The sequence below is a fragment of the Arctopsyche grandis genome, chromosome 8 (assembly GCF_051622035.1).
Source record: "Arctopsyche grandis isolate Sample6627 chromosome 8, ASM5162203v2, whole genome shotgun sequence".
NCBI lineage: Eukaryota > Metazoa > Arthropoda > Insecta > Trichoptera > Hydropsychidae > Arctopsyche > Arctopsyche grandis.
The window spans coordinates 6,529,510-6,548,802 of record NC_135362.1 but is presented as its reverse complement, the minus strand read 5'-3'; the positions used below and the strand labels follow the sequence as shown (position 1 = coordinate 6,548,802).

Below are 19,293 nucleotides of genomic sequence, written 5' to 3'. Positions count from 1 at the left end.
TCTTTTGGGTGATCGCAATGTGACTAATAATCCAATTACCATATAATAATATATATAAAAACGGATATGTTTGTGGCGGACGCGTGGAGAGTCGAGTGGTCGAGAAGACGCGGGAAGCGGGGAAATGGGGGGGGCGGGTGTGGAGCGTTTGACATGTGCGACGTCAGGCCGAGCGACGAGTGACATACACACATCCACGAAGACACACACACACACACACACACATTCATCCATCATTTCAAACGGGTTGGATCGGTGAGTGTGTAATGCATGCACTAAACTTGCGTGCACTAAAAAACGTGCGCGCACGTGTCTATAAATTACTTTACATTATATTCATATATAACATAACGTTATTTTAATTCAAGTATCAATTCCTTTCCGAAACCACCCGTTGAAATCAACGGGTACAACCATAGATATAGTTATTCTATATCTATGGGTACGACACTAGTTTTCCAATATTGTACGCAATAATGCATCGAAAATAAAGTACTTACGGCCAAGTGTCAATCTTCGTTTCGATAGCTTCTCGCTTTGACGTTTCCGTAATAATATTTTTGATCAGAATTAGTAAATCTTTTAAAGATGGGGAAGAAGCAGCATCAGAAGGACAAAATGTGAGTCATTTTATTAATTATAATCCACGCAGTTGATTTTATAATGATACTGTTATCTATATACATATATTCACAATACCTCCAGTAATTATGATCAATGATGACCAATTGATTTCCTTCCTTAGGTATCTTACATACACCGAATGGTCAACTCTATATGGTGGTAAGAGGCCTGGTCTACCTTCCACTGAAGATGTCACGTTTAAAAGGCTACCCTATGACCATTGTTGTGTGTCCTTGTATCCTTATAAGAATCCATATTGTGATAAAGATGGGAACATATTTGAACTGCAACCAGTTTTGGAATTCATCAAAAAATTTAAAATCAACCCTGTCACCGGTCGAGTAAGTTATTTCTCATAGATGTGTGTGTGTGTGTTAATTCTGTCACAACCTAACCTCGTTTTATAATTTTAGCCATTGGACATGAAAGGCTTGATCAAACTAAATTTTTATAAGAATTCTAGTGACGAATATCACTGTCCAGTTTTGTTTAAACCTTTCACTAAAAACTCGCACATAGTTGCGGTATCTGTAACAGGTAACGTTTTCTCTTATGAAGCGATAGAGCAATTGAATATAAAAGGAAAAAATTGGAAAGATCTGGTGTCAGACGAAACTTTTGAGAGAAGTGATCTTATCACTTTGCAAGATCCTCAGCATTTGGAAAAATTCAACATTTCTCTATTCCATCATATTAAAAATAAATTGAAAGTCGAGGACGATGGTAAGTAAATACTTCTCGTTCTTAATACCGGTTTTTTTCTATATTAAATATTGGTATTTTCAAAAATTTAGATGAAGTTGCTCGAAGAGGCGATCCCAATGCACGTCTTAAAACCATTTCAATGGAGACTAAAGAGATTTTGAGTGAATTGGAACGTGACTATAAAGCTCCTGAAGTCAAAACAAGCACTAGAGAAAAAGCTGATAAGTTCAATGCTGCACATTATTCCACCGGAGCGGTAGCAGCCAGTTTCACATCTACCGCTATGGTCCCAGAAACTCACCATGAAGCTGCTATTATTCACGAAGACGATGTTAGATATGAAAGGGTAAAAAAGAAAGGTAATGGAAGTTTCCTTTTTGTTGTTATTTCAAATTTTTTGTTTGGATGTTTTAAATTATTTTTATTTTTCTTTTATACAGGATATGTACGAATGCTCACTAATCATGGACCACTCAATTTAGAAATCTATAGTGATATGGTTCCCAAAACTGGAGAAAATTTTATTAAACATTGTCATAATGGTTATTACAATGGTGTCAAATTCCACAGGTCTATTCGCAATTTCATGGTATTTTTTTTCATCTCGGTGTTTGTATATGTACATATGTATGTTTTTAAAACTGAATTTGTTTATTTTTATACTATTATTATATTTCAGGTACAAGCTGGCGATCCTACTGGAACTGGTTTGGGTGGTGAATCAATATGGGGCAAAAAATTCGAAGATGATATAAAACCTAATTTACATCATTCCGGCCGTGGTATTTTATCAATGGCTAATTCCGGTCCCAATACTAATGGATCTCAATTGTGAATATGACTTTTGTGTAAATATGGTGTTTTTAGGTGTTTAAACGATTCTTATAATAAAAATATTTTTTAGTTTCATCACATACCGTTCTTGTAAACATTTGGACGGTAAACATACCATATTCGGCAAGCTTGTCGGTGGATTGGATACGTTAACTGCAATGGAGCGGGTTGAGGTTGATAATAAAGATCGTCCAATTGAAGATATTATTATTACCGCAACACAAGTTTTCGTTGATCCTTATCAGGAAGCTGATGATCAAGTGACTATATTTATTTTTTATGATTATGTTGCTTTTATTAATTGGACGTATTTAATATATATTTTATATTTCGCAGTTGGTTCTAGAACGCGCACAAGAAATAAAAGAAAAAGAAGAAGAAACTTTACGGTTGAAGAGGAAAAAGAGCCCCAATGATCTCAAAGTTTTTCGTCAAGGGGTTGGAAAGTATTTGGATATTTCCAATAAGACTGCTAAAAGCAGTGATCAAAGTCTTCAAGAACCTCAGACTAAGAAGAAAAAAGATTCGTCGTATCAATTTCAAAATTTTAGTTCTTGGTGAAATTAATAAGTGTATTTTTTAAGTCTGAATGTTCATTATATGTATGTATTATAAATAAAATTAAATAATAATGGTATCATTAATAAAGATAAAGGAAAAAAAATTGTTGATATTGTTGCGTAGGGGTGGGTGGAGGATCCAAGTAAAAGCCAACAGTCGTTTCACAGCATTTATTGATGATTAAGTAGTTACACACACTGTCACTGCTCCGTCCAGAATGACCTGATATCGCCTACGTACCGCCTTATAAAGGGTAGATCTCTCAGGACGCCTAATCTGTTTACCTGTTGTATAGTCACGTATTCGGATATGTATTTCCCCGATATTGGGTCTCCCCGTACCGATTCTGAGAAATAACTAATATCGGTCATTGTTTAGCCTAAATGCACTTAGAGTCCAGATATAATCTTTGGAAGTAAGTGCATGCATTTAGTTAATCCGATAACAGATATCCGTTGGTCTAAGTACAATTCGCTCAATCCACGGCGTACGTAACAATATTATATGAATAAGGGAAATGCATTAAAAATTAAAAGAAATTAAACAAGTTCAATTCACAAATAAAGTCAGATCATGCATAAATGAAATATTTTGCGCTGATGATTAAAAATAAAATTCAACTAATATTTTATAAAAATTTTAAAAATTAGAATTTTTTTTATTATTATTAACAATTTTATATGTTTGCAAGAAAAGTCGATTTCAGAGTCGGAGTTGGAGCTCAGAGTTCGGAGTCGGAGTCGAATCATATATACGCTTATACGACATGGTCGAGTTTGGTTGCCTTCCTGCGAGTGGGAACCAACTCGGCTGGGTTCGGAGAGCTACTACTCACTCTGTCTTCAGCTGTCATATAATAAACACGTGCATTAACATGCCAGTCGTCTCATTCGTTCATCCTCCATAATATATATATATATATATATATATATATATATATATATATATATATATATATATATATATATATATATATATATATATATATATAATATCGCTATTCTGTCTGTGTTTGTATCTGCGATAACTCTCACCGTACTATAATAGTCGTTTCGATACGACATATGTACATATGTACGTCACAGCTAAAACACTGCTAACAAAATGTACAATACAATAACTTAAGAAAAAAACGGTAAAAGTGAGAACGCTCGACAGGAAAAGCGGAGCTAGATGTTGGTTGCCATTATGCCGGCGCCAGACATGTGTTCAAAGATGTGATCAAATAAGTGTTCACATGTGTGGCACGGGCATTGGATACTATTGTCACATATTTGATCATTTAAGTGCGCTTTGCCGTTCCATGTCGGGTTTTTAGCGCACATCAAAGGGATAAAAGTCCAAATGTTTGTGTGCCTGCCACACTGCGCGAAGCCCTGTTGCGCGAGCCTAGTTGATCAAATCTTTGAACACATATCTGGCAGATACAACAATGTGTGAGCAAAGTCTTCAAATAAGTGATCACTTCTTTGAACTCATGTCTGGCACCGGCATAATGGCAACCAACATCTAGCCCCGCTTTTCCTGTCGAGCGTTCTCACTTTTACCGATATTTCATCGGGTACAACACTAGTATAAAATATGCGTAACGGTAATTTTATTTATCGAGGTTAAAATCAATTGTATTTTAAAGGTATTAAAAAAAATACGTCTGCTATACGGATCGAACACATAACCGACACATTTCTTTATTTATTTTTTATTGAATAACTTAATATGAAATTTCCCATACGATGATATTTAAAGCGGCCTCAAGACTGGTTATTATATTAATACTCAACTATTGAGTAATTGCGCTTTCTAAGAAATTAATGGTGCTGCTGTTTTTAAATATTATTTTACGGCCAATTAGCGTATATTGTAGTGGCGGCTCGTCTATATGGGCTGTGGGGCTACAGCCCTCCCAGAATAGTAAAATGCATGCTATTTTTGCCGTCCATACGGGCTGCAGGGCTGCAGACCTCCCAGTATAGTACATATGCATGTTATTTTTGTCTGCATTTGATCACCGGTATGGTCAACGAGCTACTACAGCCCAATTAATCGCTGCAGCCCCCCCCCCTGTGAATTCTCACGAGCCGCCACTGGTATATTGTTTTTGGTTCGGTGATTACTAGTCGCTCTAGATCGGTCACACGTGATCACCCGTCACACTGAAACTGGTCACGAGAAAACTGGTCACACCCTAAAATCGGTCAACCAGTTTTCTCGTGACCGATTTTAGGGTGTGACCAGTTTTAGTGTGACGGGTGATCACGTGTGACCGATCTAGAGCGTCCGGTTGTCCTGTGACTGGTTCACATATGACTAGTAGTCCGTTTACCATTGTTTTTGTATATATGTATGGCCAATAGCTTCATACTGGCCAACAACTACAGCGTTTCCCTTATAATATAGACCAAACTAGTTGTAAGTAGAGTAAGAAAGAATAAGACGGCTGGGGGTGTTTTTCACAGGGGTGTGCTCATGTATAATGCCCTCCCTGAGTGCGTCAGGTCTGCTAAAAACATGGATGCATTCCTGCGAGGTGCGAAGAGACACCTCTGTGAGGGACAGTACATATAAGTTAATTATAAATTTTAGAGTTAAGTATAATAATTAAGATGTATTTTTTTTTAAATTAGCTTGATAGCTAAAATATATATAAATAAATAAAATAAATAAATACCACTTTTAAATTCATGTAAACGATTAAAAACATTTAAAAAATTGGATAAAGAGGTAGAAAGCACCTGGATAGTCACTTTTGAAATTCTAAATTTACAATAAAATAGCTTACTTCATGCGACAGAACATAAACAGAGTTATGGCCGCTTAAAACGTGGCAAGTGTCAAAGTGCGCGGATAAGTGTCAAAAGTGACGTTTGGTCACGTGCGCGGGGCGAAGCCCCCTTTATCAAGCCCAAACCCAGCTTGTGGTCTTCGCCCTTCATCTTCCACACCCTGCCCTTCGCCACTCAGCTTCTGCAATCCAAAAACTTCTAACCATGGATGACCTGGGTAAGTTACCTCGTCAATGTCAACGATCTTTCCATATGTTTTACCTAATTACTCCGCAAATTCGTATATTTACTAAATATAAACAGATTTAAAATGTTCAATGACTATCACTAATATAATGAAAATAATTTATTGCGAATTTAATTCATATATAAACTCTCGTTTGGATAATAAACACAACATAAACATATTCGACATTGAAAATTTGTAATCAAGCAACTTATAACCTAACATTATTACGAATGAACTATTTTCATATTATGTCACAATATGTATGGAAAACTTTAATCTGAATTATTGACCATAATCCAAATTGTAATACAAGTGTTTATTTGTGCAATTATGAAACTAGTATGAACACTATACTTAAATTTTATTTAACCCTTTGAATGTTAACCACCGCCGATCGGTGTTTTGCCAATAAGTCCATGGGCCTGAAAAACGCCGATAGGCTTTGTATTTTGAGCATGTACAAAGTAAATAAGAATACTAACTGCTAAAAGCCTTTCCAGGTAGTATTGAAAAAAAATAATGCATTGAACATGGGTCGTGTAATCCGGTTCATTCATTTGTCAACGTTTATAAACACTGGTTTACACCGGAATTTCTGAATTCATAACCATAGCAGAATTTCCCGATGGAAATCCCTAGCTGCTGAGTATTTTAGATTGTAGTTTGGCATTTTGATTGTGAGCATTACATTTTAACAACAATGAAGAAGATGGAACTAGTTTTGGAGAAATACTTTCATTAATAAACTTCTTTTGTTTATTTTATATTGTTGCAAGATGTATTAGAGAGTCTAAACACACCTTTACAAAACTCGAAATCCTCGGCGGGAGTTATCTAGGGTTTATTTGGATTAGCTACGATTTTTATACCTGCTTTCTATTGGATTTCTAAATAATTTTAGTTGGAAATGTTGGTGAAATTTTCAGCGTGGTGGGCTTTTAACAGAAAAAACGTCAGCACTCAATTTTTTTTGGTATTATTTAGAAAATTTAAATAAAAGTTTTGAGTTTAAATTTAAAACAAATAATAGAAATGTATAGAAAACAACTTCATATTATTTTCCATTCCAAGGATTTGTTCTATCAAACAGTTGTATTTTTCTAATATGTTAAATGTTTTTGCTAACATACGTACATATGTTTATAAAATGTATTTACTAAGTAACTACATTGTGCACTTGACAATGGAGATCATCAACTCCAAAATTGAGATCATTTAAATATCAATTGAATAATTTCCTCTCGTGAGCAATGCACACGAGTTACATTCTTTGATTTTAATAAGATCATTTACAATTGCGGCGATAACTCCTCTTCTGAATATTGATTGTAATGAATCTATCAGCTTTAAAATGTATCTCATCATGATATAATTCTTCGACCACTATCTGTGTCACCGAGTCTTGACCATGATAACTGAGACCTTGTGTGGCTCTACGACACCTTTGGCTGTCATTCAACGGCGACGATAATGTGGCAATCGCTAATTGATCAAATGACGATTCTCAAACTATATTTCCGAGCGTGTAAACCAATGTTTTTTTGTTAAATAATTTATGGTCTTGTTATTCTAGTATGATTTTGACTTCTGACTCTTGGATAAACACGTTTTCCACAGCTTGAAATTAACTAGTTTGACGACTTGCCACTCAATGTTACGTTCTGTGATTACAATTTTACTCAGATTATGAGAATTCGTATAACTTATACATACGTATATATGTACCTAAATGGTATGCGGTTTTATAATATAATACATATACACATACATACTTCTTCAAACCTTTATACCGGGAACTTTATTTAAAGGTCAACCTCGTTTGGGTTGAAGGCTTGATTGACCTATACATTTCTTTCACTATTCGCTGTAAATTTATCTATGGATTATTTGACTAAAAAATAAATAATACAAAATGAATCTGTAGTTTTAAGGGGGGAAGGGGGTATTTCAATTAATTATTTAGCCCCCAGCATGGCTTGGTGATTGCGTTTATGCTAATCACCGAGAGGTTTATGCTAATCACTGGACTCCGATTGAAAATAATTTATTCCGATTATAATCTGTAGTGCTACTGGTCAGACTTGGATATTTGTGACTCCAAGTCAGCCAATTTATTCGATTTCATTGTTGAAACGGTTCCTTCATCAAATTGGCAAAAACCATCCTACCCACTAAGTCACCACTATTTGAATATGATTTCAAAAATGTATTATCTATAAATTTATATACATATGTATGTACAAGTTTAATACCATAGATCTCGTCCTGGGAGCAACCTGTATTTAAGTTTTTTAAGAGTTGTGCTTCAACATACATACCTAGAACTCGTATTGAGTTCTACTATGTTGAAGTTGTGATGGTTGAATTTGTATTATTGTACTTGGTTACGATAAAGACACGGAAAGGTACGCGGCATTTGTTTTTAGTTTCCTCATGCAAAAAAAAACGCTGGTAGGTCGAATCTGTACCGCAACGTTCATTCGCAAGCCTCACCTCCTGGAGTATTTTCGGTGATATTTTGTCCGTGTAATTACGTATGTTTGGAAGTGATCGATAATGGCGATTCCTATTTTTGAAGAAATGTAAGGGAAATAATATGATCGTACGAATTAATATTGACATAAAGATACGCCTTTCACCGCTTGAGTCTATGTACACGTCCTGTGCCGCACTTTTGAGTGTGTTCTTACCATTACTGAGGTGTATATTTATACTAGTAGCTAAAGATTATTTATACATATCTAGTTGAAATTATTGATGGGTCTACGTGACGAGACAGAATGTTAAATTACAGAAAACACAAATATCGGAAGGCAAAGATCGAAAATCGAAAGATCTTAAGTCGAAAGATCAAAAAAAAAAATGGTGCATGGTAAACGATACATACTCACTTAATTTGCGCGAGCAGGATACAACAGGAACAAGAGGAACATGCTTTTCCTCCCGTATTCTGCGCGCGCACATTAATACGGGAGGAAAAGCCTGTTCCTATTGTTCCTGTTGTATCCTGCTCGCGAAAATTAAGTGAGTATGTACCGTTTACCATACACCATTATTTTTTGATCTTTCGATTTTCGATCTTTGCCTTCCGATATTTGCGTTTTCTGTAATTTAACATTCTGTCTCGTCACGGAGACCGATTATTGACATATCAGATAATAAAGAAGAGGAAATAAGGAGACGTATGAAATTAGGATGAAGTACATTTGGGCGAATGAATGCTGTGTTCAAATCTAAACTGCCACTGGCGCGCGAAGAAAAAGATTTTCGATCAATGTGTCTTACCAGTGGTGATGTATACATACATATGTACATAGATGTGAAACTTGGGCATTGAACACCTGAATGCTGCATTAGGTCCAGTGCATTCAAGAAGTATGAAACGTTGTATGCTTGGCATAACGAGGGAAGATAGAAATTGAAATACGAGGGTTAGAAGTATGACAAATGTGATTGATGTAAATAAATTGAAATGGCAACGTGCAGGTCTTGTAGCTAGAAGAACGGACGAAAGAAGTGCTAGAATGATGCCAGAGAGAATGTAAAAGGGTGTAAAAAAGACAATTAGGGAGATGGGTGGATGAACTCCTAAAATGCGTGGGATGAGATAGATGAGAGTTGCTCAAAACAGAGGCGAATGAAAGCGTGTTGGAGAAGCCTTCATCCAGCAGTGGATGGCGAATGACTGTGAATAATGATGATATTTATATAATACTAGTGATTAGCCCGATGAAATATCATCATATGGGTTATGGAATATTAAGTTATTCAATGAAAAATAAATGTGTCGGTCATGAGTTCGATGCGCATCGCGGTCGTATTTTTTTCAAATACCTTTAAGATACAATTAATTGAATATTTTTATTTAATTGTTTGGTTCAAAATCTCGAGAAATAAAATTACCGTTACGTATATTTTATATGGCGTGATTTCGATTCGTAATCGGGTGTATTATAAGTAAAAACTATCTACCTACCTACATATAAACAATATACAACACCAATAGAAAAAATAATTAATTAATTTTCAATAGATGGCGCTAAATGCTCATGAGACTATTTTCCTAGAGGAAATATTGGTAGCAAACAGTATATATACGGGTATTTTCTTGATTCGTTATTATATTTGAACATTTTGCTGGCAGTGTTTTAACTGTGACGTGCATATGTCGAATCGAAACGACTATTTATAGTTATCGCAGACACACTGAATAGCGCTATTATACATATATGACGAGACGCGAAAGTTCTCTCCATGCTGATCCTGCTCAAGGGTGCATACGCTTTTTGAGCTTCCTTGGAAGTCGTATGCTTTGCATCTAGAGATACAAACAAGTTCTAAAACATATTTATTGTAAAAACTTCTTTTATAGTTGATTCCTGTAATAACATATCGCGTCGCATCTGTAGCGTTTCTTCATACTGTGGAATCAAGTTGATAGTGTTGGTTCCGCGACAGTTGGTTCAACGACACAATGTACCCGACAATTGGTTCACGCGACAAAATGTCCAAGAAAATAACAATCACGCGACAAAATGTTTAAAAGACCTCAACCGTATCGAAAATTTTCGTATTTTAATAGAAAAAATAACTTTTTATTGTATTATATATATATATATACATTTTTTCAGAGTATGCTGTTGGTCAGACCTGGATTTGTGACTCCAGGTTGATCGTTTCCTATTAGAGTTTGCCAATTTTCTCTGATTTCATTGTTGAAACGGTTCCCGGAAAAAAAATTGGCTAAAAATCCTTCCTACCTACAATGTCACCACTATTTGAAATTTGATGGATGTGCAATAAAAAATTATGTACAATTCATAGATGTCTCGTTAATTTGCGAGTTTTTTCAGTGTCTCGCAATTCAACGACTTATAATAAAAAAAAATGCTGCATTTGTATTTGTAATTGGCCAGGAAGGCGCATTGGGATTTACCTGTAAGGCCTTCCTGGTATATATGTAAAATAAAAATAAAATAAAATAAACAAAATAAAATATCGTGGATTTCATTGAATTAGTTTAAATGTCAGGGGGTCTCAACCGTATCCAATATTTTCTTATTTAAATTTACTTTTTATCGTTTACATCCCGGATGTTATTAATTTAGTATAAATAAGAAAATTTTCAATTTAAATAAGAAAATATTGGATACGGTTGAGAACCCCTGAAATTTAAACTAATTCAATGAAATCCGTGATATATATATAATACAATAAAAAGTTACTTTTTCCATTAAATACGATAATTTTCGATACGGTTGAGGTCTTTTGAACATTTTGTCGCGCGAATGTTATTTTCGTGGACATTTTGTTGCGTGATCTTTTTGTCACGTGAACCAATTGTCGGGTACATTGTGTCGTCGAACCTTTTGGAATTGAACCAATTGTCGCGTCCCCGATCGTCTTGCGTCGCGCCAGTATGCTCGTAACTCTGGACTTCACCATTCTCCCACTACATCCTACATACCACCTTTCATCGTTCTTCTGAAATATTTCAAACTTCAGTCGCACACTTTGCGTGGGCGTATGCGTACCACCAGCATCTAGATCTATTTTATTCCATTTTATATATTATGTGTATATCTGTGTGTTTCGGCTCGTTTGTCACGACCGAGAGACGGCTGCGACCGTCTGTCGCTCGTACAAAATAGAATACAAAACACGCACAAAACCCGACCGAACTCTCCCTCTTTTTGTCTTCCCCTTCCGATGGGTTAGAATAGCAGTAGTCCTGGCGAAAGTGCATCGTCTGATGCACTCCAGAAAAGGGATATCCACGGGGCGCCAGTCTCTTTCGGCACTTCTAGTGGCGATAACGCCCCTCGAACTAAACCCGTCGTTAACACTCGCTGTCTCGTAAATATCGTACATACGTGTATAGGAACACTCGATTTATTAATTTCGTGTGTGTATGTGTGCTCTAAGTTTATATTTTATCGATCGGTTTAGGTAGTTGGTCTCTAATTAGGAATGGGTCGGCTAATTGCGATCAATTCAAATTAACTAGTGTCCCCCTCCTTGTATGTAAACGTACGGCTCGTGCATATTAAATGTGCGTAGACTATTAGTAGGGCGTGTTTTTAATTTTTTTCAGTGGTTTTTAATGTTTTTCTGTTTGTGGATTTAATTAAAATATTCGAACTTCCACTGTGTTTGTTTTATAATACAATTCCAGTGGAAGTGTTTCAATATTTTGTATAAATATACTATTTTGGTGTGCAACACTTCTAACTTCCTTTTAGTAGTTGCTTGGGTGAGCCTAGATATCAGGTTATTATGCGGTTGTATATTTTCTCATAGTTTGGTAGATTAAAAAAACCGCTTTTAAACACTCATACTAACTACATAGATTGATCTGAGCAATTGTGAACTACATACATAATAAAAACTTTGTAAAAAATTAGAGTATATTGGCTAAGGTATCAATTTCTTTTTGAGTTAAAGGTAAGATCTTAAGGTACTATTCCTCCACAAGCGACATAACGTCGCGCTTAAGGTTTATTTTTTCATTGCATTCATTCAAGGGATATAATATTTAGTTTAATATGCCATAACATTCACCTGAAATCCTATATATGTATTATGAAAAAATGACTATAACTGTTCACGAAAACGGACCATTACGTTTAGAATATATGTAAATTAATAGAAACAAAGCTACATATATCTAGAAATTTTTCAATTACTTCGTGATCGCATTAATTCAAAAGATTTGTAATAAAAAAGAAAATTGTAATTAGAAAATTTATTCTGTAAATGCATTTTTAGAATCAGTTCATGAATTTGCAACAAAGGGTATTTTTATTCATTTTACCCTTCCCCCCCCCCTCCAAGATGCTTGATAAGCCACTGATCTTCTTCAAACATGTTAAATCAGGGCTCGTACACAGGGCCGGCCAACTTGGATGCACGGCACCGTGCATAAAATTGATTCGAAAAATAAAAAAAGCAAAGAAACTATGTATACAATGAAGGATCGTGCTAGTTGCTTAAGCAATACAATTATCGAGACGAGAACACCTGCGACGAATCTCGCTGGTCGGTGGATTGCACGGTATGGCGTGCTCCATACTATTTTTTTTTTGTCGGCTGACTAGTTACGCATGTCGCGCAACTAGTCGGCTGACAAAGTCGCCTAGTGTGGCCTGCTTCTCAGACTGTCATATCCTTAAAAATTCGTCCTACTTGCGTCCTGCAAAAAAATTGCCTTTTATTTCATGTCATTTAATGACGACTCTAACAAAACATTTCCTCTTAGCATTCCCAGCGCCGCTGAGAGAAATCCCGGGCCCTGGGAAAAATAATTCCGGGTCCTATGACAAACTAAAAAAAAAGATCTTATAGATATATTTTAAACATGTGAAAAATACCTATATGAGCCGTTATAATTAAAAGTGGCATAAGTCCACTTTTCGTCATTTCAAGAAATATCTCGCAAAACGTTAAATATAATGTTTTGCGTTTAATTATATTTAAAAAATACTGGTGGCCTATAATACGTTTATTCTGCTTTCCCGAAATTCGGGACAAATCGAATTAAAATAAGTGAAAGCAATTTGTGAATTAAGTCAATCAGAAATAGTGTTTTTGGAACCGAATTGGACTTCCGCCACTTTCAAATATAACGGCTCATATGTTGGTTGTTATTTTTTAAAATAATTGATTAGGAAAGCATTATATAACAGGCACGATTTCACGTGGACACAGAATGCGCGGATTGAAAAATAAATATATGTACATATGTATTTTTATATGGAATAATATAAAATATCAATATTCGTCAGCAGGACGTCCCGACTCGGGGCCCTTTGACTAGTCCGGGCCCTGGAACTTTACCCCCGCTCCCCCCCCTCTCGTTGGCCCTATGCATTCCTCTTATAGTCTCTATAATGTGTTTTTTTATATTGTATTTATGTTCCAAATTTTTTTTTCACATCTGGACCTCCGCCTGAAGAAGGCCGGCCCTGCCCGTACCCAATATATGGCAATTGGATAAACTTCATCTTATAGAGGGGTTTGGTACAAATCGCTGCAATCGACGCGGCTGCATGCTCATTTCGATTTCGGTATTTAAAGTCTCGACGAATTTCGTGACTCTTTGAATTTAAGCATGTACGAAATACGAGATATTAATTGGGTCGCGCAGATGACATTTCGATGTGCATTGATGATTGGCAATCATTAAAATTGAATTGGATCTTTCTGGCAAGTTTAGAAAGGCAAAAGTCGAGACAAAAATATCAGGATGACAAGGCGAGTGGAGAGGTATATTGGTAATCTGACATAGAGTTCGCATAAGTGCGAGCAGTACTCGCGGCAAAATATATGCGTGCGAAAGAGACATCCATACGTTCGACATCGATACAAGTTCGAGTGAACATGCGGTCAAACAGTCGCCTCTATAAGCGCTCGCTACAAATCGATTTGTAGCGAGCGTTTATAGAGGGACATATGACGGGCTGAAAACCAGACTGGTACAAGTGACATTTTAAAAAAAATCTGGTTAAGAGGGCTGGACAGCAGCGCCTTGTCCATACAAACGTACTATACTTCTCCCTTCCTCAATTATGGCACTAGAGAAATTATTTTTTAATATGCTATGGATATCCACCATTGGGGTGCATCTATCGTTTTATTTTTTTGATTAATTATTTTTTATAGGAGCTAGGAGCCGCCAAACATCTATAAAATCGCCTCTTTTTTACACCCACGAAACGAGTCAAGCGTGCTTATTTAACGGTCGATTTAAAAAAAAAATACGCCGATAGATGCACAGAAAGTATCTTTCTCATACCGATGATGAATTTTTTTTTAAATTGGTCCAGTTTTGGAGGAGAAAATAGGAGAATACGAAACCTCGATTTTGTCAATTTAAAATACGTTTTATCTGGTCGAAGCGCAACTGTCGCGTTCACTCAATATATATATTGATATATATTGTCGCATTCACTCAATATATACATACACTCAATATATATATCGAAGAAAGGAACGGTAACAAAATTAAGGTTTCGGGTGTACAGTCCTCTTAAATGCTAAAATAATAGCATATTCATATATGCTATTATTTTAGCACTTAAACCAACTTTTTTTTTAAATGTCACTTGTACCAGTCTGGTTTTCAGCCCGTCATATGAAATGTTATATGACAGTGCTCGACTCCGAGTAAGCACCACAGTTTGTTTGATGCTTGTTAAAACCGTGTCTAAAAATTGAACATTTTAACTAAATCTCCATCTTTCTGTGGTCGATTTCGCTAATCGAAAGCTCGCCGGCCAAAAATTTACAACTGCCACGTGTTATTATGCTAAATCCACATTCGATACGGTACACCCTGGCTGCGGTCCAGCTTTGGACAGCCCTGAAAGCCCCTCCCACTCGTCCGCGGCCCCGGCTTTGCCACTCGTGTTTGTTTTGCGCGCGCCGGCAACGGCGACTCTCACGTGTCAACTGACACTGTCAAATTTCATCAATTTTCATTTTCCGATGTCAAGTGCCTCGGACAGTACCCCACAAGTGCAGTGCAGTGATGTGAAGTGAAGTGAAATTTAAAAAAAAAGTAATAAAACAAGCAATCATGGATCGTACTATGTACGGAAAAGTCCTACCTGGGACTTACTACCCTTATAGGTGTACCATGAAAGAGAATGGAATATCTCCGGGATGTAAGTATTTTAATTTTACAATATAATTATGGAAGAATATAATTTAAGTCAAAAATTTAATTGAACACAACGTTTTTTTCGTATATGAGTAGAAATAAAATATAAAAGTTTAAGTTGAATTACATTATTTGAGCCAATAAAAAGTCTATTATATGCGAAGAATCTTAGTTCTTAATTCATTTTACTGTTGAAATGTATGTAAAGGGTTGCTGTAATAAAAAATGCGGCTACCAATAATTGTGTGAAAAAAATGATAATCCGTCAAATATATTAATTTAGGGTTGTTGTTACATGCGAAGAATCGTAGTCCTTAGCTACCAATAGTTGGGGTAAAAAATGAAAATCCGTCAAATATATTATTTTAGGGTGATTATTTACAGTTGAAAATTTTTGTAGAGCGAAATTTCGATTATGTATATGCATATAAACTTTATTAGATTGTGTGGATTGTATACGTAGAATGAAATATATTGATACTTTATATTGTGTCTTATCTGTCGTCATTCAATATGTATATCTCGTTTTCGTTGATATGTTTGTGTGTTTGTATATATGTACATTTGTAGATAATTTTTTTACGTACATCAATATGTTGCTTACGTTTTTTGAATATGTAAATAAAGTGTATGCTAAAATGTTCATGCGTTTGTAACGTAATTGTTGATAATTTTTCCGACGGATTTTAAACGAAATCATCGAGGTCAATTTCCGCATAATTCTCGTAATGGATAAATACTATTCATATCCGTTTCAAAACCGCAATTCATTATTTGAAATATGAATGAATGCTCTTCTATTGGCACAGTTTTTTGTGGCGGATATTATATTTTCTTTAGCATTGTATTAAAATGAAAGGAAGGACTTATGATTCAACTTTTTGGATAAATGTAGGATATTTATATATTTTTTCAACAAAATTTCACAACTTTAGCTCAATAATAAATATTTTAATTAAAAAAATGAAATTACTTAACTGATACGATGCTAAAATTGAAATAATAATACAAAACGCCTGTTTTTTGAAAGTTGGTTTTTTGTATATGTTTATAAAAGTTCAACCACCTTTTCTTTCACAAGAATACATAAGTTGATTTGTGAACGTCATTTTGAGAAAGGTAGGGAATCTTCTAGTCATGAAATCTTTAATAAGGAAAAAGAAGATAAAGAAAGATTACAATATATAATACGTATCAGTTTTTTAAAAAGAAAAAAAAGCGAACAAGAATAAATTGCAACTTCTGTTTGACGGATCTTGATCAAATTTATTATGCTATTTGATCTTAAGTTGAAACTTACATATGTATATAAAATTTCAGTTCGATACGCTAAATGGTTTCGGAGAAAAACATGAATAGAGTAAATATATTATTTTCGATTGAAAAAAACAACTTGTCTAAATATATCATACCTATGTACATATCGTGAGTGAAAAAGGTTCAGCTCAATTCATTGGGAGGCTTAGGACGCAGACATATAGAGAGACACGCCACATATATTGTTTTTAAATAGATTTGCACATCTAAGAAAAACGTCACGGCACCCAAGCTTAAAATTTTTGTATTGACATTGGCTTGACAGTGATCGATAACGGTGATTCCCATAATTGAAGAAATGTAAGAGAAACTTGTCGAAAAAAAATCCCTGTAGATTTTTCACCACAGGAGTTCAAGAACGCGCCCGTGCCGTTCGGTTTGGTGTGTTTGCGCCCTAACAAGATAAAAAATATATTAAAAAGTGAGACATATAAAGGGGCTTACCAATTCCGGTTGGTTTAAAAAATTGAAAAGAAATTTACAACGTAAAGGTAACACGTAACTGCATGCATGATCAACCATTTTGTACAAGCATGTTTGAGCACACTTTGTTTTTGAAAACAATTGGAATGTGTCAAATTTTCTCGTGATAACTAAATTTCATCTATTAGTACTTCGTATACGTATGAATGTATGTATGTACCTATGTAGATAAGTAAGTTGGAAGTTCAAAATTACAAAAACATTATTGAAAAAACGATTGGAGATGCTGGAATCTCGAGTTGAGTAGAATAAAGGTACGGCGAATGAAATGTAAAGAACAATAATTGGTTTATTTAATCTTTTCGACTTTTTGCTAGTGTAGAAGCCATGTACTTTTCTAAACCAAGAACCAATTTTTCCATTTAAAATTAATATGCATGTACATACATATGTACATAGAAGTGTTAAACAATTCTTCAAGAAGTATTTAACAAGCCCAGGTAGAGCCGATCACTCATGGCTTACGTGTGTCACCATACACATAATGCACCCATAAATTTGCTGTTCACATATTCGAAAACTAGAATTTTAATGTTCTCATAAATAATTTAAACACATCACACAGGAAGTCTTGTATGAATAAGATTCTATTGTCCGCATCGTCGTATTTGAACACATGTGCTAAAAACGGCAAACTCTTTTTTATTACACCATACTTTTAGCGGAGTCAAATATGTAATTTTTAACCTCTGTCGCAGTTCGGAGATAAAACACCATCAATAATGTCAAGGATGCGAGGCACACAGTGTTTGAAAAGACTGCAATGCAAACATACGAGCGTAAAAGTAATTAACATGTCGATTGATTGTGTTGGGAAAAAACAGCAGATTTGTGTCACGATCGATCGAAACGTTGCCTCGATAACCCGTTTGTCCATATAGGGAAGAAAACTTGCTAAAAAATAATATTTGGCTATCGTGAGATAATGGAAAACGGAGCGGGTGACCTGACCCAAAACTTACTCGAGTACGCAAAGTTCGACCTTGCAACGCCATGTACAACAAGTGAGACATTGACATGTGCTCTAGCAAAAGTGAACCTTCCATGGACCTGAGATTAGACCATCTGTTGATGCTATTTGGTCCAATTGTGATTTGGCTCGAGAGCTTTTTGCACAAGTACACGAGTGCCCGTGAACGCTGATTACTTACGTAATGCGATGCGTGACTTCACTTCGGGTCGTTTTCTGGGTTATTATACATTATTACGTAGCCTTATGATGGTTGTTGTTTGATAAATGACAATGGATTCAATTACGTTGATGGAACGTATGCATCTATCCGATCAAACTGGTCTGTGCTACTACAATATGAGATCATATGTGTGTTGATGCTTTCAGCGATGAGATCGGCGATAGCGTGTTTGTTCTATTAATTTTCGTTGTTGTATCTATTTGTCTTCAATTTATATTTGACACGGGCTTAAATGCTTATCTAAAATTAAGGAGAGTAATTTATTTTATTGATCTTTTGATTCATTGTAGACTCTTTTCATTCTCTTCTCTGCTTGTTTATAGTTCACGTCAATTTCGTTCGAGCATGATCTTTTCTGGTATTTAGTTCTACATCTAGTCTTAATGTTGCTTTAGTTTTTTTTTTACAAAATATACACATCTATCATAGTACGAGCAGGTGTAATGCGTTGTTTTTATTATTATCTATATTTATTTTCATTATGTACATATTTAGATACCGATTAAATTCTTTAAATTTTTTTTTCAACTAATTCTTGTCGAATCACCCGGCGCTGCTTCATCGGATGAAATTTAGATAGAAAAATGTAAATAACGAACTTTTCCAGTCATTTCTGTAAGATATTGATGAGAGATCTGTTGACACTAAGAATCGCCGCAAAATGGTTTCAAAACTGTAGATTTGTCTTTATATTATTTACATATATGTATATGTGGGATTTAGTGTTATAACCTAGAAGAATGCATTTATGAATGATTAGCTTGGCACGCTTGAGTGGAATGAATGATGAGGTTGGCAACATGTAATGCGACGCTTAGTTCGTTGTGGCTCTCCGAGTAGTAAATAAGGTTTTAAGCCACCCAATTAGTGCTGTCTCCTGACAACCAGATCCTATACATATGT

General features: G+C 35.2%; 2 protein-coding genes across 5 annotated transcripts in view; both read left to right on the top strand.

The window, feature by feature from the left end:
• Positions 1 to 435: 435 nt before the first annotated feature.
• On the top strand, positions 436 to 2,811 carry LOC143916216 (RING-type E3 ubiquitin-protein ligase PPIL2). The gene is made up of 8 exons (XM_077437202.1): positions 436 to 620; positions 746 to 965; positions 1,038 to 1,347; positions 1,419 to 1,688; positions 1,770 to 1,918; positions 2,009 to 2,160; positions 2,234 to 2,423; positions 2,500 to 2,811. Exons 1-8 carry the CDS (start codon positions 589 to 591, stop codon positions 2,722 to 2,724), a joined length of 1,548 nt encoding a protein of 515 aa, XP_077293328.1. The 5' UTR covers positions 436 to 588; the 3' UTR covers positions 2,725 to 2,811.
• A 2,707-nt stretch (positions 2,812 to 5,518) lies between these two features.
• LOC143916174 (paxillin-like) overlaps positions 5,519 to 19,293 on the top strand; it is a 108,803-nt gene continuing 95,028 nt past the window's right edge. For 2 of the 4 annotated variants that reach the window (XM_077437128.1, XM_077437133.1), the window contains exon 1: positions 15,138 to 15,401. In XM_077437128.1, the coding sequence (XP_077293254.1) occupies positions 15,314 to 15,401 (88 nt within the window). In that variant the 5' untranslated portion in view covers positions 15,138 to 15,313. Of the gene's footprint in view, positions 5,725 to 15,137; positions 15,402 to 19,293 lie in introns of those variants that run through there. The other 2 variants (XM_077437132.1, XM_077437135.1) reach the window with 2 other exon arrangements.

Excerpts from the sequence above, each read along its gene's own strand:
- LOC143916216 (XM_077437202.1), top strand. The coding sequence starts at position 589 with ATGGGGAAGAAGCAGCATCAGAAGGACAAAAT. Across the intron at positions 621-745 it reads CAGCATCAGAAGGACAAAAT|GTATCTTACATACACCGAAT; the intron begins GTGAGTCATTTT and ends TTCCTTCCTTAG. Across the intron at positions 2,161-2,233 it reads AATACTAATGGATCTCAATT|TTTCATCACATACCGTTCTT; the intron begins GTGAATATGACT and ends AATATTTTTTAG.